This window comes from Typopeltis vanoorti, chromosome 12 (assembly GCF_054136105.1).
Source record: "Typopeltis vanoorti isolate ZY-2024b chromosome 12, IOZ_Tvanoo_1.0, whole genome shotgun sequence".
Lineage (NCBI taxonomy): Eukaryota > Metazoa > Arthropoda > Arachnida > Uropygi > Thelyphonidae > Typopeltis > Typopeltis vanoorti.
The window spans coordinates 91,743,774-91,769,633 of NC_143560.1; the positions used below are offsets into that span (position 1 = coordinate 91,743,774).

Genomic DNA, 25,860 nt, shown 5'->3' on the forward strand with positions numbered 1-25,860 from the left:
CAACAGCCTTAGTGAAGAATCAGAAGGTTGGACTACCAGTTGAGCAGGAAAGTTTATTGCATTTCATTCTTATGAAGTCTGCTTTGGAATCATTGATAACTTTTTTTTTACGCTTGCTCCTAGCTGTTGTGTAAACTGAATGAGAAGCTGGAATTTTTAATTTAAGCCATTGAACATATGCATTTTTATCATGTACTACAAAGGAACTTTTTTTTTTTTTTTTAGAGCAGGGCTTGAATATGAGTCGTAGGGTTTGCAGAGGAGTGAGTAAGAAAGCTCTCACTCCATCGAAGATTATTTTCCTAATTTAAACTCATTATTAAATTTAATGGAATGAATTCAGCACAGAGAACCAATAAAATACAAGGCATTTACAAGGTTCCTTGTTCTTGAAAAATTATATTATTATGGTCAAACTGGGAGATCTGCCAATACCCACCTAGAAGAACAGAAAAATATATCCACCACCATAACAATGGTCAATCTGATCTAGTTGACCATGCTTTGGACACCACCTTGCACAGAATTCAAATGGAAAAAAAAACTACTTTGCTTCTCTGTAACAAATATAAACTTGAAAGACTTTTCTTAGAATCACCAGCATGTTTGTTAAACCAGCCTAATCTTTATAAATATGGTTGTGTTAAACTTCCCAAGATTAATTCTTAGGCTTCCTGCCCAACAGATCTCATAGAGTGTGCCCATCATGAGAGTTTACGGTTTTAGTCTAATTTTTTTCCACTTATTGCTTTGAGTGTTTTTGTTTGTGCATCTACAATTTTAAGATTTTATCCCTGATGAATGTCTATAACAGAGACGAAATACAGGGTCTAATAAACTTGTATTTTATTGTTTCTCTGGCTTCATTCATTCCATTAAACCTAATAACGTGAATTATTTAGTTATTAGTTCAGTGTAGATGTTTGGACCAGGAGAGTGAAAACAGTAATCTGACCATGGAAAAGACAAAAATTCTGGATGTCATCCCAGTTGGCACAACTGTAGTGCCATAGAGTATGAGGCTGAGATTGACTGGGAGGAAAGAAAATCTCACCATTTGGATAATTAGTTTGCATGAAATCAATTTTTAGTGAAAAGTAGTCAAAAATGGCAGCATGGTTATCAGAATTAAGAGGTTAAAGGCAGAAAAGGAAGGCTATCAGGTGAGGAAGGGAACCTTGAGCCAGAGCAGAACGAAAAGGGAGGATTTCAGGTTGGATACTCTTTGGCAAGGGATATCAGATTTTACAAAAGCGTATGTTCCTCCCTTTTTGCAGAATGCATCATGCAAGATGTGTTTGGGACAGCTAAGGTGAGTTATGGTCAAGGAAGATGCCAATTGGGATTCTATTAGGAAAACGAGATCAGGTTTTGATGTCTATTAAGTGTGGTGATGTATATCACTGATGTTTGTGTTGATGCCTCAAATGTTGGTGAAATGGATGTGGATGACATTTGCTCTTATTTGGAAGTGAGGTGCTATTGTTTATGGGAGATTTTTTTTTATAACTACAGTTAAAATGCTAGTATTTGTATGATTGTCTTTCATGTTAGTGTTGTTAATTCAGGAAACAAAGAGTGTGGGAATGCAGCTGGCTTGATGAACTCATGCATATAACTCAGACATGTGAGAAGTGTAACATTATTACAATTATTATTATTGTTATTGTATGAGCACCTCCATCGAATCTGAAGACTCATTGCAGGAGAATCAAACTATTCACACAAAGCACTAACAACAGACTCTGACAACCCATTCCATTCATTCACAATTCTCCAAGTGAAAAATCTAGTCTACACACCTCTACTAACCACACTTTTACTTAACTTCCAAGGAGGACCTTGTCTTGCCCTTTCTTGTTAAGTGCTGAAACATTTCCTCTGCATCAATCTTATAAAACCTTTTAACTTAAATATTTTTATCATATCTCCTCTTTTTCACCTATCAACCAACTTCTGCAGCCCACACACCCTCAATCTATCCTCATAAGGGAATGCTCCATGAACCACTCACATCTGAATCCTCTCCACCACCTTCCTCATCCCCAAGAAACCCAGGAGACCAGACATGAGTACAGTAATCCAGGTGTGGACATATCAAGGGATTATAAAGAGGAATACCAACTTCCTTGTCTCCACTTGTTAGTGTGTTCTTTGATAGCGCCAAGTAATCTTATGAGCTACCTTAGCAATATGTCCTCTAATTGTGGCAACTCAGTCTACCACTACCCCTAAATTCTTAGCTTCATCTATTTCCTGGAGAATAGTTCCATCAATGTGGTACACAGCTTGTAATCTATTCCAAAACATAAACCTTTACATTTTTTTAACATTATCCGATACCATTATCTTTTGCCCATAGTGACAGTCTATTTACATTACCTGCAAGCTCTCCACATTGCCTTGGTTCACAATTACTCTACCTTGCGACACACCACTAGTCACCTGCTTTTGCCTGGACTCTGCTCCTCAGTACACCACTTTTTGATATCAGTCCAGCAGCCACCTTCTTATCCACATAACCAGCATCATATCCATCCCCATTTATTCTAATTTGCATAACAGTTCTATGCAGTATTCCGACAAATGGCTTTGCAAAATCCAGCAGAATCATCATGTAGCCATTTCCTTTATCCAACTCAGATGTCACTCTATTATAAAGCACACAAAGCCATGTTGCCCCTCAGAGAGTATCATATTCTTATCCACCCATTCTTGAATTCTCATTTTGAACCATTTTTCCAGTACTTTTACCAACACTCCTGAGATACTGATTTGTCTACCACTATAGCTAAGACTGCTACTGTAGTCTTAGAACCTACCTTATGCAAGGAAATTATTTTGCCTTCTTTCCACTCCCTTGGAACTCTACCAGAGCTGATACTTAAATTAAAGAGCCTAGTCAGAGGCATTGCCAGTTGCTTTGCATGTTCGCACAAAATGCAAGATAATATCCCATCTAACCCCACAGCTGTATTTACACTGACATTCTGCAATACCTAAGAATATCAAATTCATCCACTTCTGTTCCCACATAAGTCTCTGTCACATATGTTACAGCAATAACCTCAGTCGTATGATATACCCTTGCAAAGTAGTCTTTCAAATAACTCAACTACTTTATCTGCATCTCTCATCACGTGACTATCAGCACTCATTAGGGATATTCTTCCATAGTCATTCTTCCTATTACTTGCTACATAACGAAAGAACTCTGGGATTTCCTTCAACCCGCTTGGCTAGTTTCTTTTCAAATCTGATTTGTCCTTCCTTACTATATTGGTCACCTTTCTTGCCTGACCCTTGTAATGTTCATGAGTTTACTGGTCACCTTTCTCTGTATATACCTTCCACTGCATTTTCTTTTTCTGTAGACCATGCTTAATGACATTACTCATCCATCTAACTCCTACCTGATTAACCCTCCTTAGTTACAAGTATAACTCGTATACAGTTTAATAATGCTTCCTCTAGATTCCTTTTAACTATCTCCTGTGACTACTAACATCCCTTCCTTGCAAGGTTTTATGCCATGGTACAGATTCAAGCTTCCTCCGAAGCTTTTCATAATCACCTGCCCTGCAGTTCCACATGTACCCCTCTTGACAGAATATTCTTCATGTTTTAAAATCTCCCAAGTCAAGATCACATGGTCACTTTCTCTAATCAGAGACAATGTAGATACCTTGGTTTATGAAACGCTCTTTTGATCCTATGATCTGCTTGAATACTACTCTTGCACCAAAGTAAAATGGTCACTGCCACTATCACTCTACTCCATATATGTCTGTTCTTCAGAGGATGTTGTTAAATATTTATTGAGTACTTTGATAATACATTTTATAATGGCCATAGCAAAGCCTTTAATATATATTGAAGGGAGAGGAGGAAAATATTAGAGAGACTAGAAGTGAACAAACCCGAGGTGTATTAGGTGCTGAGTTGACTGTATGTTATTGTTGAAAGTGTTTTCACTTGGTGAAACTATAAATTAAAGATGCCAAGAAATTATATTCTTGGTTTAACCTTTATACAAGTGTAAGCAAACAAAGTTTGTGCTTGAAGTATGTTCACGACTAAGCTACTTGTATATAGAGACTAACAACTTCACATCAACTGCCTTAGTATTCCATAATGCAAAACACACCTCCTTTCAGACATCTATAATGTTATGCATTATGAGAAGGGATACCACTACCAGACCAGTTTTGACCTTTAACCAAGCTTAAAAACTTTCAACATCTATCTCTGATCCAAAGTATTTCAATAATAAGGCCATACACCTTTTCATTACTCGTATATGTAGATATATGACTTCTGCATTACTTCAAACCTTGGTATCTTCTGGGTCTGTCTCCCACTGATGGGACCTCAACAAAGGTCGAAACCAGCCCTTCTTATAATGCATAGCATTATACATGTCCAACTGCCTTAGAACATGGTGTCTAATGTAGTTGAAACTTAAACTTGAGAAATTCAATTTGTCCCATATGCCATCTCCTCATTCCAATCTATGTTACCATAATTAAAATGACATAAAATGATCATCCTTTGCTTACCTGGTAGGCCAACCTGCCTCTACATTTCCTTGTCACCATATTCAGGACCGGTGCATAGTATTTTTCTTGTGTATGCGATTAATGTTCAGCGCCTTTCCAAAAAAAGTTTTTTTTGAATAAAGTGTGAAACTCATTCTTCTCGACATTCGAGCCTGGATTAGTCCTGCTTATACAAATTTTTTCAACTTATATAAATTTTCAAAATAATATAACATTTAGAAGAAATAACATTTCTTCTTAAGCAGGTGAAATATCCTGCCTTTATGTCTTTTATACAAAACAATATTTCTTTTATACCAACAATTGTTCAATATAACTTGTTGGAAATGTTACAGAATACTAGCCTACTTAGTTCTCTCAGGAAGATGCAACAAAAATAGATAAGAGAATTTTACAAGAATGTTTCCCATTGGACTCGAGAGTTTGCCGATTATTTTGTGTCGCTGACACCGCCCTAAGAGTGCACTAATATAACAGGCTCGAATGCAGAGAAGAATGAGTTATCAGTAGTAAGTCGACTTTTAGAGCCGGACCACATGCATCCGATCCAATTAAAATTAGGATGCAGCCCTTACACGGAACTCAACAATTAATCATAAGTTGATTTATGATACATTAAAAAATAAAGAAGAACTCTTTTAGGTATATTTTCGTAAATTTTAATCAAAAATTACAGTGATATAATTGGGTCCAGGATACAATTTCAGAATTTATTTGTTCGTTTCCGGGAAGATCTGAAGGGGCCCGAAAGGAAGACGACGTACATTCATAATTATATGTACCATTCGTTGTTTGTTTAAACTCTTATCTGATATTTTTTGACATCTTTTAGGTGCCTTTTCTTCTGCGGCACCTGTGTATATTGCACACTTCACACGCACCACCAGCCAGGCCTGACCATATTCTCTGTTCCCAGTCATAAAGCAATATCCAACTAAATATTTCATCCTGTCCACCTCCACACCATAGAAACTCAGAATTACTACCTACTACTGTTTTCCTCCTTACATTTCTGCCTTGCATGGGCATAATTCCTCTGCTGTCATGTCTATTCCCATCAGGATAATATCCAACCAAATGTTGCTAATTTCAACAGTTTTTGGTTGGATGAACCCGATCAATGCAACAATTTCATCTCTGTTATTTCTGATACTCCTGGAATTCATTAACAAATACAGTAATTCATTCCTGGATCTCTGACTAGTCCTGCCCATACTGCTTCTGAGATGTAACTCCTCTACATATGCTATGTAGAAGAGTTACATCTCATATGTATATACTCATCTTATGCTATATGATTGTAGCATCTGAACAGTTTTTCTCTTAACAATTTATCATATGCCTTCTCCAGGTCTACAAAACTTAAATACAAATCCTTATCTTGTCAAGATTTTCTTGACTGTTTGTCATAAAGTAAAAATCTGGATCTGGAATCCTCATTTGGCCAGGAGAGGGTAGCCTCTGCTCAAGTATGCTTGCATATATCTTTACCTTGAAACACTCAGTAAGGAAATTATTCTGTAATTCTTGCATTCATTTTTATTTTATTTATTTATTTTTAAATGGTGCTGTCTAAGCGATCTTTTAATCAAGTGGAATTTGACCTTCTGATCAGATCTTTTGAATGTGGTATAAAAATTTAAACTTCCAAAATTGAGCATTTCTTGAGTGCATTTCTCTGGAATTTTTGTATGCAAGCTTTATATGTTCAAAGAGTTACAGAAATATACCAATTAACACTCAGGATGCATTCCTGGAAGACAAAGTGCTAAACAAAACAGCATTAAATGGGATCATTTTAACACATATTAATGGGGGAACATGAGACAAAGAATAAACAAGTTTTATTTTAATTTTAAGTTATTTTTATATTAACTTGCAAAATATACAAAATACACACACACACACACACACACACACACACACACACACACACACACACACACACACACACACACACATATATATATATATATATATACATACATACACAGAAATAATCAATAAAAAATAAACAGTAATCAATCAGTAATAGCGCTTTTGGTTCAATTTTTTTAAGTTCACAGTAGCGTTTTATGGATGGACAAAAATGTGTGGTAAACCAATTTTGAACTTAATTTTGTCCTTGTTTTTTAAAATCATTCGTATAGAAGAAGTAAACAAATTTAAAGCATCTCCAATGTCAACTTGATGTTTACTTTTTTCTAATCACATCAGCACCTGCATTTTAATGTCGAGCAAAATGCTTTTTCATATCAATTTTGTTTTATTATCTTTACACCCACTCATTTCGAATAATTTAAAAAATTATAGTAACGATTAATTTTTAATGAACAAACAGAATTTTTGTTGATTTCCTTGGTCAGTAACATAAATGATTACAGCGCATAAATAATGCTAACACTCCAAATCATATTGATAGCGTGGACACTGTTTCACTGCCAATGAACAACTACATGATGTATGGGGAAAACAAATGCACGGGACAAACACCGATTTAGGGTTTAGGGGAATTACAGCACTGCAACAAATCATCACCTTTCGCTGATTGGATGGGGTTCGGGAATGATCTTATTATTTACGAATCAAAGGAAATACAGTGATAAATTGAATCAGCATAAATGTAGTGCTTTTTTAGGCATTGAGTAGAACTGCTTTATATCAAATCATGAAACATTTAGTGCTTTTTTTAGGTTCGGAAAAAAAACCATGTTATATCGAATCAGAGTTAATTGGGGCAGCGTTAAATGCGGTCTTAATGTATATAAGGTCACCTGGAACAAAGGCTTTTACAAATATCCATGCTTTACACAGAATACAAACTCAAAGCCTGTTTGTTAGAATATACTATCCACTAGACCAGACAGGCTAGGAGTCATTTTCAGCCACTGTTCAATTACTGCTTATCTCTGTTTGCAATATTTTGAAAACTGTTACTCCAAATATCAAAAATATCCTTATCTTCAGTTTTTATGTCAATTTTATTATCTTTGATTCCTTTTACATTATTCTTCCATTTATAAGTTTTTGCAATAGACTCCAAAACATTTTGCCACCTTTGCAATATTTATCTTCTGTAATATTCCCAAATTTTACCTATGAAAGTTAATAAACTTTGATTCTTTTATTTAAACTTTCATGCACATTTTTCTTTTCAATATAATACTCATTTTTATCCTACTCAAAACTAAATGTTGCTAATATGTTATCTATTTCCATAGTCTTCTTCTGCTTGTGCATCATCTTGTCTTATTAGTCTGTCAAATGCATTTGCAAACTCAAAAAGATCACTGTATATCCAATCACCCCGATCCAGCATGTTTATCACTTTTTTCATAAAATGCAAATAAAAAAAAGTTCTGTAGGCCAATGGTGACCATCGCAGAGAATCTTACCTAAAAACACAATCCTGTATTCTATCCTATTCTCACTAATCTCTCCAGTATCTTAACTAAAACTGCAGATAATATAGGCCTGTCTATTAGAAACATCTCTTTTTAGTACTATTCCCCCCCCCCTTCAAAACAGAGACTACACTAAATCCATTACCATCCCCTATATCTGGAACAATTTGCAGTTTTAAGTTGCCCTACTATGGACAAACAGGAAGGGAAGCCAACATCCATATCTCTTAGTATAAGACTACATCTGGTTACACTGATATGGCCATTCAGGACTTGCAGGTCATGCATGCTTTGGACACCTGCCACAAGATATACTGGAAAAAGGCCGCCTTACTTCATCATAACCAATATAAATACAAGCGACAATTCCTGGAACTGCCTCTGCTTTAAGAAACTCTGCAAACCTCAACAAATCTGAATGTATGAATATGTCTCAAACTTGGAAAACACTGATCGCTAAACCATCAGCTCAATGACCAAAAAATGTCCTAAATAATGCAATCTAGCCTAGGTTGCATTATTTAGGACTCTAGGCCTATCTCTGCTCTGCTTCAATCTCACTTGCATGTAGCTTCTGCATCTATTTGTACAGTGCTGATTTGTACATCTACACAATCTAGCTTACGATGCATTATTTAGGACTTGAAGCCTATCTTTTCTCTGTTTCAATCTCACTTACATGTAACTCCTGCATATATGCATATTTCTGTACATTGCTGATCTGTATAATGATGCTGACTTGAGTTTGGTGAAATACAGGAAGTATTAATTATTTTAATTAGTATATTTTCCACGTTGTAATATCATTCTTAAAAATACCAGTATGTGCTTACATATTACAATAAGGTGAAAAATGCATGGGCCAAGGTATATGCATAAACAGTGATATTAGATTCTGCATGTTCATTTGATATATTATCACATGACAAGGTGGTAATATATGGCAATCATACTAGAATCGAAGAGGTCAGATAATAGATCGGTGAACTAGATATGACATAGACTGGCTGTCTTATAGATATCAGAAGATGTGTATGAGAAAGCAGTATGTTGTAAGAGAAAAGTCACTGGCATCATGCTCAGGGATTGTTTTGGGGAATAACAGCTGTTTAACTGGTAAGTTAATGACAGTGGGAGAAGTTTAGAGAAGATGGAGGCAACAAAACTCACCCAATTTTGACCTTCTCTGATTAAAAATATCCCTCCCCCACTAAGTCAAATTCATCTGCTATCTCTATCATTCTCCTAATACCACCAACCACTCCAAGTTCTTTAATTTCCTCTCCTTAAAAGTTGATTTTCTCCAATCTCGCTCTCCTAACAGTGAAATCGAGGTGATTTTAATGTCCATAACAATAACTGGCTTTCCTCTTCCAGTTGTACAGATTCTGCAGGCAGAGGTGCTGAAACATTTGTCATCACTAACAACATTACACAAATTGTTCACAAGCTGACCAGAATACCAGATAACCTGAATCACTCCCCAAATACCTTAGATCTCTTCCTTATCAATGACCCTTCCAAATTGGCATTATAACCGCACAAAATGGGACAGCCTCCGAGACTACTATGCTTCATTCCCATGGTTGGACTATTGTTTCCGGTCTTCCAATCCAAACATGTGCACTGAATGTATCACCAAAATAATCCTCACTAGCATGAAAACATACATTCCCACACTTCTCTGAACTGCTGTCCCCTATCTAAACCCTGGTTCTCCAAAAGATGTGCCAAGGCTGTACAAATGAAAAATCAGGCATACTACAACTGGCTCAAATCAAGAACTCCATCCTCCTTCAATGCCTATACTGAAGCCCAAAACAGATGTAAGAAAATTATCAATGCTTCCAAAACAGAATTTAATGGGCAAAAAGCAGGAAACTTGCAGTCATGTCCTTTTGGTCTCACCAAAGCAATTGGTCGTAACTTTTGCCCTACACTATTCCCACCCCTATCATACCTAGATGGTGCAATTGCAACATCACCCACAGAAAAAGCCAATCTCCTGGCTTCACACTTTGCCTCCAATGCATGCATAATTGACAATGGTAAATGTCCCCCCGTCATTCCAACTGCTCAACATATAATGCCCCCTGTATCCTTTTGCCAGAAAGAGATCATAAACCTGTTGTCTAAATTAGACACAAAAAAGGCTCCTGGCCCTGATGGCATTCCTCCAATTGTCCTGAAGGTCTCTGAACTGACTCCTATCCTATGCCATCTGTACATACTCTCTTACTCTACTGGTATATCCCAAAGCCTGGAAATTGGCCTATATTCAACCCATTCCTAAAAAGGGTTACAAATTGCTGCCCTCTAACTACCGCTCTATCTCACTCACCTATCTAAAGTGATGGAGAAAAACCATCAATTCTCAACTGCTACTCTATCTTGAAGGTACCCAGCTATTAAGCGACCACCAGTATGGATCCTGTCGATGCCAATCAACAAATGCCATGGAGAAATTTGGCAAATCCCAAGTGGTTGCACAATATCTCTAAAGCCTTTGACCGGGTCTGGCACAAAGGCTTACTAAGCAAACTCCCATCATTTGGACTGTCTCAGGACTTCTGCAGATGGATTGTCAGCTTTTGTCTGGATGCACACTGTGTGTGATGGTAGATGCTCCCTATCCTCTCACCATCAAATTAATGCTGGAGTCCCACAAGGTTCAGTTCTCTCACTGACCCTCTTCCTTTTGTATATCAATGACCTACTTCAGTTGACCTCCAACCCAATACACAGTTTTGCAGATGACAGCACATTGCACTCCTCCCTTTCATTTGATAAACCTTACCCTACACAACTTACTTCAACCCACAGAACATCAACCACAACTTGCCTAATTCTGGCCTCCAAGCCATCTTGCAATGGGGCTCTTGTCAACTTCAATGCTAGTAAAACCCAGTTCTGTCTTATTTCCCACAAAAAACAACCATTTTCCCCCAGTATTATTTTTGATAAAACTCAAATTCCCAGACCAGATGAGATTTCTCTTCTTGGAATTACCTCGACATCAGGCCTCTCCTGGCATAAATACATCACAACTATTGCATTCTCAACTTCCAAAAAACTAGGATTTCTCTTTCACTCAAGATGTGACTTCACCTCTAAACAGCTGTAAACCTTATACAAATCACAAATCCACCCAGCTATCGAATACTGTTCTCACATTTGGAGTGGGGCTCCTAAAAGCTCCGTCAAAATGCTTGACTCAATACACAGGAGAGCAATTAGACTGATAAATGACCCATCTCTTACCAACTCACTTTCACATAGACACTTAGTCTCTGCAATTTGTATATTCTATAAATATTTAGTCTCTGCAATTTGTGCATTTGTCAACTGATAAATGACCCATCTCTTACCAACTCACTTTCACATAGACACTTAGTCTCTGCAATTTGTATATTCTATAAATATTTTCATGGAAAATGTTCATCTGAAACAGCATCAATAATTCTCCCACTCTGTACTAAGCCTATTGGAACATGTACAGCTGCCGCCCAACATCCTTTCACAGTACACCTTGAAACCCAACAAGTTTCTTTTCCTCCTTCTTCATCCCTGCTACAGTGGAACAATCTTCCACCTGATGTATTTCCCAAGGAATACAATATCCAGGCTTTTAAATCGAATGTCAACAAGTTTCTCCTTTCCCAACTCACTACCCATATATGGTACTAAAGTACTATAGGTTGATCAACCAACCTCTTGTATATGGGCCCAACATAAAAAAATAAAAATAACAAATTGATATATGCAGTTATGTAAAGTTAGAAAAAACTATGAGGAGTAGAGCAGATGTTGCTTTATAGAAAGATTTGAACAGAATGTGCAACTTTGCAATTGGGTATGGAATACCAATTCCATATTCTAAAATATAAGATTTTAAAATGTGGAAAGCAAGATGGGTAGCAGAGAATATGGTTGGTTGGAATATCTTGCAGGAGATGGATGAATAAGTAATCTTGATGTGATAATGAATGATGACCCAAATTTAGAAGACACTTGACTAAAGAATGCTATGGCACTGAGGCATTTGCTAAGAGGACTAGTGATAGGATATTTTGCCTACTATTGAAACTGTCTCACTAAAAAAACACATAGCTATGAATTGGCCAAGTGTACCAAAAACCTAGCTACGTTCTGACATATAGAAGGAAGGAGGTTATGGTTCCCTTTTATAAAGCCTTGATCTGCCTGTATATGGATTACTGTTTAAAGATTTTATCATCTGCTTTTTTAAGTGGATGAGGATATGCTGGAAAGTATCCTGAGATTATTGAGTGGTTTCTTGTCTATGGAATGTGAGGTATAAAAAAAGATTGAGGGAATCAATTTGTAAAATCTTTTTGGATAGGAGGAATTGAGAACAAGAATGAACAACAGTAGAGCAAAGACTCTGTGGAAGAGGAGTTGCCAGAAGGAGAGTGAGTTTTTTTACATGGAGATGGTGAGTAGCATGGATTGCCTGAGAGGGTAGTGAGTGTACAACAATGAATAAGTTCAAGGTATGGTTTGATAAACTAAGTGTATGACCATTCACAGTCTTTTGTCTCCATGGAGGACTGATGATGATAAATAATGAATGGAACATTACATATACCAAATATAATCTATACTTATGGTGTAAATCAGCCATTAGAAATGGAGGGTGTATATGAATATTTGATGCAAAATTAGGTATAAGAAAAGAATGGATATTATCTCCCATTATCTATATGGATTCATGAAGGAAAGTGGTATTAAACCTCAAAATTGGAGATGTTAACCTCAGCAGTTTTTATTAGGAATTTAGCATAAAAATGATAAATTAAAAAATAGAACTATGAAAACAGGCAGAAACAGAAATATCAAATATTTTCTCAATTGAGAACCTACATTAAAACATTAAAGCAAGAAAACATTAAAGCTATTTAGGAACAATTAAATATGGAAATACATAAACAGAAGTAGAACTAGAATGGTGAGGAGTCAGTTGAATAAATTAATATGGACTAATAGAGAAATCAGTCAAAACACCAAAATAGAAGCATACATGACAGTTTTCAAATCAATTTTACCTTACAGACATAGAGTTGGAAATAAAACAACTGATCAAAAACTACAGAAAACACTGTTATGAGAGTATGAAGAACAATTGTGTGAGTGAACAGAAGAGCATTAATGGCAGAATAATATCATAAATGAAGATAGTATTAAGGAACTTGATATTGCTAAGGTGGTAAAATGATTTAACAGAATTGGAAAGGAAAGGGAAGCAAATCTAGTGTCTGATGTCAGGATGGATGACATAAAGAAGACTCAGATGAAGACCAAGATCTAGAATAAACTGCAGTTATCAGTCCCTTAGAACAGTATTTTTCAAAGTGTGAACCGCATAGTGTTCCTGTTGGACCATGAGATAATTTTATTAGTAAATAATTTTTTTTTTAAATCTTAGTTTGTATATTTTTCAGATACAGTTTAGAATATGATATGGCAAAAATCATATTAATTAAAAAGTTCTTTAACATAATTGATTTAATTTCAATATAATAATATGCATAATTTTTGCCATATGTTGTATATCTCCTGCTTAGAACTTGACAATGTTTACTGGTCTGGTGTTTAAAAGAAAGTAGTTCCAGTCTTCTCGTGAAAATATTTTGTACTTATTTATACAATTAAATACTTGACAAGCATCTCACTTTTTGATGTAATTCACAATACATCCCATTACTATTTAATTTTCCTCTGACTTAATTTTCCATTGAAAAATATTAAATATAATAAAATTAGTTTAATCCTTTATCCAAATGTGAGCAAACAAAGTTTGCACCTGAAAGTATCTTCAGGACTGGGGTAAGGTTTTCATCAAGAAAAATATTAAAGATGTATGTTATGCCAACTACTCCACAATTTTGCACTTGGGGCAGCATACAAAGGATCACCTCTAGTGTTAAAATATGACTACAGTAATCAGTGGGATATGGGGCTAGAGGGCAGCTGAGTTATAAGCTTTGTCCAAGTGAGCCATGGCCAGAAAAGTTTCATAAGCACTGCCCTGGAAGTCCTGACAATAGCAAATTAATAGGAAACAATGATACTGTTGATAGTAAGCAATAATACTGTAAACCTAATTAGTTAATATTATCATATTAGTGTGTACACCCATTGAGGATACACATCAATGATTATGATGATTTTTTTTTTAATATTCTGTCACCATGCTCTATGTCAGACACCCAGTTTGGCATATTCTTTCTAGTTAACTATCCTGATGGAACAATGTTTTCACCAATATGAAAAGTGCTAATGAACATTAATAGAGCTGGTAGTATGAAGCAAAGAGTACAAAAAAAAAAAAAAAGATAAAACTTAAAAACATACCATGGTACTAATCAATGATAAATTTGATGACTCATGTTTTAATGCACATTGCAAGACACCAGCAAGGTTTCTAGAAAGGCAGAGAAGATTTCCATGGTGTAAAGTATCCATAGTTATTTATCATGGATAACACATTCAGAAGGAAATACTGCTTGATTACTAGTTTTGTACATCTTGTTGATGTATAATAAAATTAGTTTAATCCTTTATCCAAGTGTGAGCAAACAAAGTTTGCACCTGAAAGTATCTTCAGGACTGGGGTAAGGTGGTACAACACCAGGCCAACTCGTTGCAAAGGCGGAGCAAGCTACCAACACCCCTATCTCAGTATCTCCTATAATGCAAAACACATCTCCTTGCGGATATGTCTAATGTTATGCATTAAGTTGAAGATACTTTTACTTGGATAAAGGATTAAACTAATTTTATTATACTCTAACCAAGTGAAAAATAAACTTTCAACATCTTGTTGATGTAATTCACAATACATCCCATTACTATTTAATTTTCCTCTGACTTAATTTTCCACTGAAAAATATTAAAGTTGTATGTTATGCCAATTACTCTACAATTTTCATATGCATAATCAAAAATTATGCATATTTAATCTGAAGACATACATGACAGGATGTACAAAACTAGTAATTAAATAGCATTTCTTTCTGAATATATTATACATGTTACTCACCTGATAAAATAAAATTCCTCTTTTTTGAGAATTACCAGATGATATTTGAACTAAAATAACTGACAGTAGTACCAAAAAATGGTCAGACATGATTTCCCATCGTAATTTTTATTCTGATTCATTGTTCTAGGATAAAATAAATTAAAAAAAAAAAAAACCAACAGCAATAAAATTCAAGTTTTAAGATATTATACATTAAAATATGCTATTAAACTATTTATGCTTATTTATTTATTAAACCTCTAGGTGCTAAAACAAATATCTAAGCTTTAGATATATAGCAATTAAAAATACATATTAACATAATTCTTTCAGAAAAGAAACAACTCATAAATTTCTTGTTTAAAGTAATTAAGAAACAAATTTATTCAAAAATCTGTATGTTAAAGTGAAGCTATGTTATTTGATGCAGATCTCAAAACTTGCTAATACATATTTTTGTAATAGATTTCACGGTTTGATATGAACACAGATGGATAAGAAAATAACTATTTATTAACTTAAAAGCTAATATTTCACTGGTATTTATCCAGCATCTTCAGAGCACACAACACAAAGTTTGTTACAAATGCAAAACAATCACAATCCGGTGTAACAGTGGGGCTAGTAAAAGTAATTGCAGCGTGCAATACAAGACTTAAGTCCTAATATGGTGCCAACCAGGTTTAAAAAATAAAAAAATTCAAAGTTTTGAAATAGTAGTCCAAATAATAGTCTTAGAAAGTTTGAAAAAATGAAATATAATAAAAATAATAAATATTAATTTCATCTTAAGATGACTGTCTCCCAAATCTTTGGTAGATTTATACAGCCATACTTGTTAAGGTTTGGAGTATGTTTTAAGGCTTCTGTTGAAACATACTCCAAACCTTAACAAGTATGGCTGTATAAATCTACCAAAGATTTGGGAGACAGTCATCTTAAGACCAAATTAATATTTATTACTTTTATTTTATTTCATTTTTTCCAACTTTCTAAGACTATCAACTTTGAATTTTTTTTTTTTTTTAAACCTAGATGGTGCCATATTAGGACTTTAGTCTTGTGTTGCACGCTGCAATTACTTTTACTATCCCCACTGTTACACCGGATTGTGGCTGTTTTGCATTTGTAACAAACTTTGTGTTGTGTGCTCTGAAGATGCTGGATATAATACCAGCGAAATATTAGCTTTTAAGTTAATAAATAATTATTTTCTTATCCATCTGTGTTCATATCAAACCGTGAAATCTATTACAAAAATGTCTGACGAACACATAAGTCTATCCACGCGTTACTAATACATAATTTTCGATCTAACAAATTTTCAAGCATTATTACTCACCACTGTTTAAAATCTCCTTAGGAGCTTTGATGATATCAGACATAATAATATTTTCAGCTCCATACTTTTTTCTGAAAGTTAGAAATTACACAGAAACAAGTCAATTTTTGTATACCATACACCAAAGAAAATGAATACTGGTGTTAATAATTTAAACGTTAACAGACACATTTGCAAATACCTGAAAACAAGATGAAAACTGCAATTTCAACTTTGGTTTATTTTTTAATATTTGTAAAAAAAGTTTTATTTTATTCATTTATTTTTAATTTAAAAAAAAATAGGAGAGGAGAAAATGAAAAGTATGAAAGTAAAGCAGATAACAATGCACAAACAGAATAAAGTCACAATAAACAAATGCAAGATAGAAAGAGAGAGAGGCAAGAAAAAAAGGTAAGCAGAGGAGAAATGGATAAGACAGGATGGTGAATGAAAAGTAAGCATGAACTAATTTACAATAGTTGAAACAGTTGTACCAAAGACATTGCTGATTGTAAAGCGATGGAGATATCTGAGAAATAACAGATGAATGTATGCATATATAATTAAAATGGAAGGCAAAGTAGTACACATGTGAGGGAAAGGGAGATGCCATGGTATGGAGATTCTTGGACCAAGGATGTGAATGTTGAAAGAGTAATGAAAGCAGGTTTCCATTAAAATTTGAAGATATCACCAAAGTATTTATTTTATTTATTTATTATAAAGTATTTACCATATATTCTGGCGCACAAGTCGACCTGGCGTATAAGTCAATATTGGAATTTTTTGAGTATATTTGAGTTTTTATAGTATACTTGTCGTATAAATCGACTCAAAAAATTTCTTTAAAAAAAAAAATTGACAGTTTTTAAATAAAATTTTTATACAGGCGTCAAACACTAGGATCATAACTGCCTTTTTAGTCCTTCCATTCTTTGTTTTAGCAAAAGATATAAAATACCTAGTTGACAAAAGAAATTTTATTTTGTATTGACCGGTTGACCAATAGTGAACTAAAGTGCAATGGCTCCTTTTAAAAGAATGAAATATGACGTGAGTTTTAAGTGTAAAGTGATTAAATTTGCAAAAGAAAATACTAACTGTGTTGCTGCACGTCAGTTTGAAGTAAACGAAAAACTAGTTCACGATTAGAGAAAAAATGAAACTTTAATAATAAAAATGCCAAAAAATAAGTTCACATTATGGAAAGGAATTTGTAAGAGGCCTATTCTGGAAAATAATGTTGCAGATTGGGTTCGAGAAAATCACCAAAATGGACTCCTTATAACGAGAAATAATATTCATTTATTTGCTTTGAAGTGGGGCAACGCAAATAAAAAGGACAGTGAAAACTTCAAAGCTACAGTGAGTTGGTGTAGCCGGTTTATGGAAAGGAAAAATTTAGTGCTTCAACTAAAAACGAAAAACGCACAGAAGCTGCCAAAGGATTTGGATGTTAAGTTATTAAGTTTTCAAAGATTTATAATTGCTAAAAGAAAGCAAAAAAATTATTTATTGTCTCAAATCGGAAATATGGATGAAACTCCAGTTATGTTTGACATGATCGGGAATAGAACAGTAGAACTGAAAGGGAGTAAAACTATTTCTTTAAAAACAACTGGACATGAAAAAAGCCGTTTCACAGTTGTACTTACTTGTATGGCTGATGGTACTAAATTAAAACCTATGATAATTTTTAAAAGAAAAACAATGCCAAAGATCAAAATTCCAAGAAACATTTTTGTCCATGTTCATGCGAATGGTTGGATGGACAAAGCAGGAGTTAAGCTGTGGATAAAAAATATTTGGAATACATGACAAGGTGCATTAAAAAATCCAAACAGTCTTTTAGTGTGGGACATGTTCAAATCCCATTTAACGGAGAGCACAAAATCTTTATTAAGAGAGAATAATACCAATATGGCAGTGATTCCAAGTGGGTTAACTTCACTAGTGCAACCGTTGAATGTTTGTATAAACAAGCTATTTAAAGACAGTTTACAAAAACAGTGGAATGCATGGATGCAAGAAGGAGAGAAAAGTTACACAAAAGGAGGACAAATGCAACATGCATCTTTGGTAACTATGTGTGAATGGGTAGCGAAAGCATGGGATGAAATAAAACCAGATACAGTAATAAAATCTTTTAAAAAATGTGCTATATCTAACAAATTAGATGGCTTGGAAGATTATTTTGTTTACAATGATGACGAAATTGATGGTAAATCTGATGGAGAAAACGAATACAATTTATATGACGATATACCGGAAGAAATTACAGAACCAGAGCACAATGAACTTTTCATACATTCAGACAGTGAAAATTAAATTTTATTTATGTAGTTACCTACCTATTTTCTTTTGTAAATAAATAATTATATAACATGTAAATAATTTTTTCTATAAATAAATTTGATATAAGTTGAAATATTTTTACTTATTTACCCTTTTTGTACATTGCTAATAAATTTAACAGAGTATGATACGTACTAGTTTTTTCTTGGAAAGCAATAAATTTTTGACCCGCCGTATAAGTCGACCTAAAAAATTTAGTACTTTTTTTCAATGCTGAAAAGTCGACTTATACGGCGGAATATACGGTATTTATTTATTTAAAGGAGGCATAAATAGCAAGTGTAAGTGATGACAGTGTTAGGGAAAAGAATAAATGAATGATTAAAAAAGTTAAAAATTTGATATTAGAGAGATTTGAAAGAGTTCTTGAAAAATGTGAAAAAGAAGATTAAGAGTGGTGAGATTATGAATATACTACCAAAATATGATGAGACTGAACTGAAAAGAGTTGTCACTGTGCATGATTTCATGTGTTGGTGATGGAGAAGGAATGTTCACTATGTAAATGTGTGGAATAATTTTAATAGGAGAAAAGACTGGGTTCAGTCTTTTCTCCTACGAATGGTTTGAATTTATACGAAGGTAGCAGGGTTTTTCATTTGATATACAGACAAATCAGCCTTCAGAACACATGAAATTTATAGACAAAAAATAATAGTGGTGGTAATAGGCAATAGATGTACAATGGTGTAGATGATGATGGTGGTTCAATGTAGTTAATAGATTAAGTGGTTGAGACAGAGAGTTGTTGAGTAGGTGCCCTCTCTCGATGAGCCTTTGGCTCCTTGGAAGTGTCACAAAATAAATAATAATAATAACAATAGTTTTCAATGGCATTGACACCAGGAATTTCAAAAGACTTGTTGAATGGTTGTAGGGCCAGGAAAGTGAAAGTTGTTAAGATGGAAGCTGGAAAGATTTATGTTAAGAATACAGAAGGGAGTGAATGAATGCATGTGAAAGTGAGAATGAACATAATTAGAAGGGTGATTGTGTGAAGGGAATGAACTTAATATTATGGGATAGGATATTTCTTATAAGAAGCTGACAATAAATCACTCATAAATGACTCTGTCAACCTCACTCATTTGCCACTCTCCAAGTGAAAACTTTAGTCCTCCCACCATTATTCAGTTTTCAGGAATGACTTCTTGTTCTGCTTCCTATAGCCAAGTGCTGAAATATTTCCTGTGCATCAGTCCTATAAAATCCTTTTAATAACTTAAATGTTTCTATCATATTCACCTATCGATCAATTTTTTTCAACCCAGAAACCCTAAAATTTATCATCGTAGGGATCCTCAGAATCCTCTCTACCGCTTCCTCATCTCCAAGAAATCCAGGTGACCAGACCGGAACACAGTAATCCAGATGTGTCAATGCTTTATTAGGAGAAATGATAACTTCCTTATCTCTTCTTGTTAGTGTTGTTCAATAACTAAGTAATCCTATGAACTACCTCAGCCACATTAACAACATGCTCTCTACCACCACCATCAAATTTCTAGCTATATCAATTTCCTGGAGTACTGTCAATCAATATGATACACACTTTGTAATATTGTAATATTTTTTATCCCAAAATGCATAACTTTCCACTTTTCCACATTAAACTGGCACTCATTATTATCTTTTGTCCTTACTATTAAGCCTATTTAGCTCATCCTTCATCACTTTGATTAACTATTGCTCCTACCCAATTTTCATCATCAGCAAACAACTGAATATTTCCCTACATTTCCTATATCATTTATGTACAAATTAAACAGAAGTGGTCCAAACACAGAGCCTTGCAGCATATTATTAGTCACCTGTTTCTCTTCAATTCTGATCATCTGTATACTACTTTTTGGTATTTATCCATCAGCCACCCTTGTATCCACGTGACTAGTTTCATATCTGTACCCATTTGCAAATCAGTTACATACAGTATCCTATCAAACACCTTTGCAAAATTCAACAGTGACCATTCTTATCCAACTCAGCTGTCACACTATTATAAAAATTTAGTTAGTTGTTGTCTTGTCCTTTGATGAGTCTCAGATGTTTCCATATGCTCCTTGTACTGCTTTGGCTACATCGATGATCATGTTTGTATAGAGCTGTTGTTCAGGATCAGGATCTATTTCTTGCAAGGAGGCTGTTGTAATTGTTGGACAGGTAAAGATGTGAGTGGGTGTCAGTTCAGTATTGGGGCAGTTGTTGCAGTTTCTATATGTTCTCGTATCATCTGTAATGTCCTGTTCATAGTTTTGCTATCGTGGTGGAGGGCTTTCTGTTAACACTGATTTCGGGAATTTGATGTTGTATCACTGATTTCAGTGGAATCAGTTTAGCTTTTGCTAGTGTATTGGCATCAGCAAGAATTATCATGTGAGTTTCTTGGTTGAGTTCTCTGGCCTCTTTTGCTAATTTATCAGTGCCTACATGAGCAGGAATCCATTGTAAAATGCAACTTTTTCTTAAACACTTTAGTTGATTTAAGAGTTTATGTGTGAGCTTGGTATTTCCATTTTTGATTGCCTCCATAGCTGTTCTTGAGTGACTGTAAATTATAATTCCTTCAGATTGTTGAGATGATGATAGTTTTAAGTAGGCTTCAAGTGCTTTATTTATTGCATAGAGTTCGCTGCTAAAATTGGAAGCGATTCTCCCAGATCCAACTTTTATTGAAATTTTTTCACCTTTCAGGAGTAGAAGAAGAACACCAGTACCTCCATTAATCATATTGGTGTCTGACGATCCATCGGTATAACAAATAACCTGTTTGGAGGATGAAAGAAGGTTGATAGTATTTAGGCCTTTTTCTTTGAGCATTTCTTTTGGTTCTTTTTTTGTACAGAGTTTGGTAAGGTTTAGATTTGTGGAGGTATTTGAAGGTAAAAGACTGGAAAATAGAGGTTCTTTGTTTATGTGGGCATTTAGCTGATCAAGACCTATTTCCTTCTTGATAGTGTCATCATATTGTAAAGTTGATGATCTGTGAAGTCTACATTTTTGATTCCAATGTTCATAAGTTTTTAGGGAGATATGATCGCTTTGGTAGCTTCTGATATTATTTATGAATTTTATGATTGCAAATTTTTGTCTGTCCTCCAGCAGGTCAAGCCCACATTCATGTTGGACTCTGATGTTGTTAGTGGATGAGATTGCAACAATGATAATCTTGGATACTTTTGCTTGTATTTCTATGGGTCTACGGGTGTCGAGGCTAGCTGGTGAACGGACGTGCTATCGGAGAGCTCCTGAGAGATTTGTGTTTTTTGCTGATTTATTGATGTTTTGGATTCAATTTAATGGACTTAAGTGTGTAATTTTGGTATATTATTGGAGCTTTATTAGCATGGTTAGTGTACTAAAGTGTTTTATAACATAATCTATGTCGGGAAGTCGCTGCTAGATGAATTCGTAATGTGTAGTGTTCGTGCAAGCTCCAGATAAGATAAGTATCATTTTCAGTTATCGATACAAATTACTTAATATTGTGTAGTTTTGTTTTGTTTGCCTTGCGTATTTTAGTGCGTCTATTTTTGGTGTGTTATAACGTATAATTTGACAAAACACGTTGCAAATAAGTATGGCACCTGTGCGAAGGAAAATGGCGGCCAGTAATGAAGGTTCGTCATCGTTATCAAAGAACGGTAGCATAAAAGAAATGAGTCAGTGTACTAGCTGTGAAACGTACGCTTTGTGGAGTGCGGTCGGAGTGTGGTTAGATGATAATAAAGGATTGAATGTGTGTAGAAAATGTAGGGAGAATGAGGAATTGAAGTGTATTTCGGATCGTGAGTGTGATATTTTTGTCAACCTTCAGAATGAAGGAAATAGGGATATGACAAGAAATGGCAAGGATGTACATGAAAATTGTGAGAGTGTGAATGTAGAAAGTGTGAATGATAGTATAAATGGTTTCTCAGAGAACAAAAAAGATGAGATAGATGCATTGAGTGAGATCGCGTTGTTGAATAGTGCGATAGAAAGAGCAAAACAGCAGCTAGAGTGCATGAACAAAAGTAGACTGAATGAACCAACCAATAATAAAAGGTATGACAGGAAAAATAGACGTATGAATGTGAACATGAACAAAATGAAGGATAGAGTGCTGTATGGAGACTCGTTAGTACGAGGTGTGTTAGTAGAGGATTTGACAAAATCGTACCGACCTGATGTGACCATAAAGGACGTAACTGAGTCCATCAGAGAGCAAAAGGAAAGGGTGAAAGAAATGATTGTTGTGGCAGGTACGAATGATTTGAAAGGAGATAAAATGGAAATGATAGAAGACCTGAATGAATTGTTTGAGGTAGCAAAAGAAAAGAGTGAGAGAGTTAGAATGATTAGTCTTTTGCCACGGTATGACAGTGAAATGTTTAAAAGGAGGGCTATAATTGCGAATGACTTTATGCGTGGGTTATGTATGACGAGTGGTGTGGAATTTGTGGATGTGTGGAGTGAGTTTGATGGGCGAAAGGATCTATATAAGATGGATGGCTTGCATTTGAATGGTTACGGTGTAAGAAGACTTGAGAAAGTGTTGCTGAATGTAGTGGATGTGCAAATTCAGGGAAACTAGATTTGTTAGGGGGAGGGGAGTAGAAATACAGTCCTTATGGAGGCAGTTGAATGTAAGAATGAATATAATATGCCAAAGAGAGCAAATAAGGACAACAAATCTGAGTGGGATAGTTAATATAAGGCATCAAGGTAGGGTTGGGGCTAATGGGGGTCTTAAATTCATGTACACTAATACTAGGAGTATTAGGAACAAGGAGGAAGAGTTTTTGGCCATGGTTGGCACTTCCAGACCACAGATTATAGGTATTAGTGAAACATGGCTGACTGTAGATGATATAACTGGTGGGATTGAATGCGATGGGTATAGTGTGTTCAGGAATGACAGAGAGAATAAAATGATAGCTGATGAGCTCCAGCCAAGGAGAATAGAAGTTGAATTGCAGGATAGAGAAAAGAGCACATTTGAGGCCATTTGGTGTGAGATTGTGGCTAGCAGAACTAAATATACAATTGGGTGCTGCTATAGGCCAGGTGATGGAAAAGATGGTGGTGACAGTATGGACAAGCAAATAGAAGAAATGGGTGGAAGGAGGGTGATTATTATGGGAGATTTCAACTATGGTCGCATTGATTAGAGTGAGGAGAGGACACACGGGAGGAAGGAACTGGATTTTATGCGGTTATTAAGGGATAACTATCTGCGACAGCATGTAATGGAAAATACTAGGGGTCAGAGAGTGCTTGACCTAGTAATTACATCTGAGGATTTGGCTATAACAAATATGACCACATTGCCACCAATCGGTGAGAGTGATCATAGGGTCTTAACTTGGGAGGTGGCTAAAGGTGTAGAATTTTCAATTAAGACAGGGTACATGTGAAATTATCGGGCTGGAAAGTATGACAAGCTTAGGAGTTTGATTGGTTCAGTGCCATGGCATGTACAACTGCAAGGACTAGAAGTTGATAGTGCATGGGAGGTAGTTAAGAAGTGCTTGCATGAAGCAATGGCTGACTGTATACCTAGAGTCCGAATAATAAATCAAGTAGGTGTTAAATGGATGAATAACACCATTAAGCTTGAGTTGCAAAAAAAGAAACAACTATGGAGGGAACTTAAGGAGAAGGGTGACCGGCAGGCACATGAACGGTATAAAGCGCAGGCCAGAAGGGTGACGAGTGTGGTAAGAAAAGCAAAAAAGGATTATGAAAGAACATTGGCCATGCAGGCTAAAGAGAATCCTAAACAGTATTTTAGATATGTAGCAAGTAAAAGGAAAAATGTACATGGCAGATTGATTTTAAAGAATGCCGATTGTAGGGAGGTAACTGAATCAGTTGAGATAGTTGAGTTACTGAGTGAGCACTTTGCAAAAGTATATCATCCAGGTGGTGACAATGCAGAAACGAATAAACCAGTAGATTATACGGGAATTGTGGTGAATGAAGTGGAGGTGAGTAGTCTATTGCATAACCTCAATGTCGATACATCTGTGGGATTGGATGGTATACCAGCTTGTGTTGTACGAGAAGCAGCTAAAGAATTGTCAGTACCCCCTTGACTATTTTGTTTAATTTGAGTCTTGGGTCTGGGTTAGTCCCGAGCGGGTGGAAAGAGGGGGAAAATAGTTCCACTGCATAAAGGTGGTTTCAAGACTGCTGTTGTAAATTACCGACCGATTAGCATATCAGTAATCATTGTCAAGGTCTTAGAGAAATTAGTCAAGAAAAGAATACAGGATTGGATAGATGAAAATAGGATATTGTATGGGGGACAACATGGTTTTGTGAATGGTAGATCATGCCTCAGTAACTTGCTCACGTTTTATAACACCGTGACGGCTGAACCGGATAGGGGTAATGGGTTTACAGTGATACTACTGGACCTTGCCAAGGCCTTTGATAGGATACCACATGGAACCCTAATCAGTAAACTGGAGCAGATGGGGATGGATATAGGGCTGGTGAGATGGATAGGAGGGTGGTTGAATGAGAGATATCAAAGAGTGCTTTATTCAGGAGTGGAGTCTAAAAGATGTCTTGTGACTAGTGGAGTGCCACATGGCTCTGTTCTTGGACCACTGCTTTTCAATTTGTTCATCAATGATATTGGAAAGGATATGAGAGGAAGTGTTCACTTGTTTGCTGATGATGCAAAGTTGGGTAGAGCAATTGTGAGTGCACAGGATGTCAAAATTTTACAGGATGATTTGGATAGTTTGGAGGACTGGGCTAGGAAAAATGGATGTCAATTTAATGTGGCAAAGTGTAAGGTTATGCACTTTGGGGTGAAAAGAATAGCAGCAGTATATCGCATTGGTGGAACCATACTCCAGGAGATTGATGAGGCCAGGGATTTGGGAGTGTTGGTGGATAGGGAGTTGAAGTTTAGGGGGCACATTGCAAAAGTAGCTAAAACAGCTCACCAAATCATTTGGCTTCTGAAAAATACTTTAACATGCAGAGACGAACAAGTTGTTGTTCCTCTGTATCGAGCCTTGATAAGACCGCATCTGGACTTCTGTGCCCAGCTATGGGCACCAGGGTTTCTTCGTGATGGGGAGGAAGTGGAGAGGGTCCAGAGACGAGTGACCAAGATGATAGCAGGTCTGTGGAATGAACCTTATGAGAATAGGTTGAAGATTTGTGGGTTGCAGA

General features: G+C 35.5%; 1 protein-coding gene across 1 annotated transcript in view; it reads right to left on the bottom strand.

Moving 5' to 3' along the window:
* Tdh (L-threonine dehydrogenase) overlaps positions 1-25,860 on the bottom strand; it is a 240,374-nt gene that overhangs the window by 140,891 nt on the left and 73,623 nt on the right. Inside the window, exon 4 of the mRNA XM_090401872.1 lies at positions 16,351-16,421. Coding sequence (XP_090257998.1) covers positions 16,351-16,421 — 71 coding nt within the window. The remainder of the gene's footprint in view (positions 1-16,350; positions 16,422-25,860) is intronic.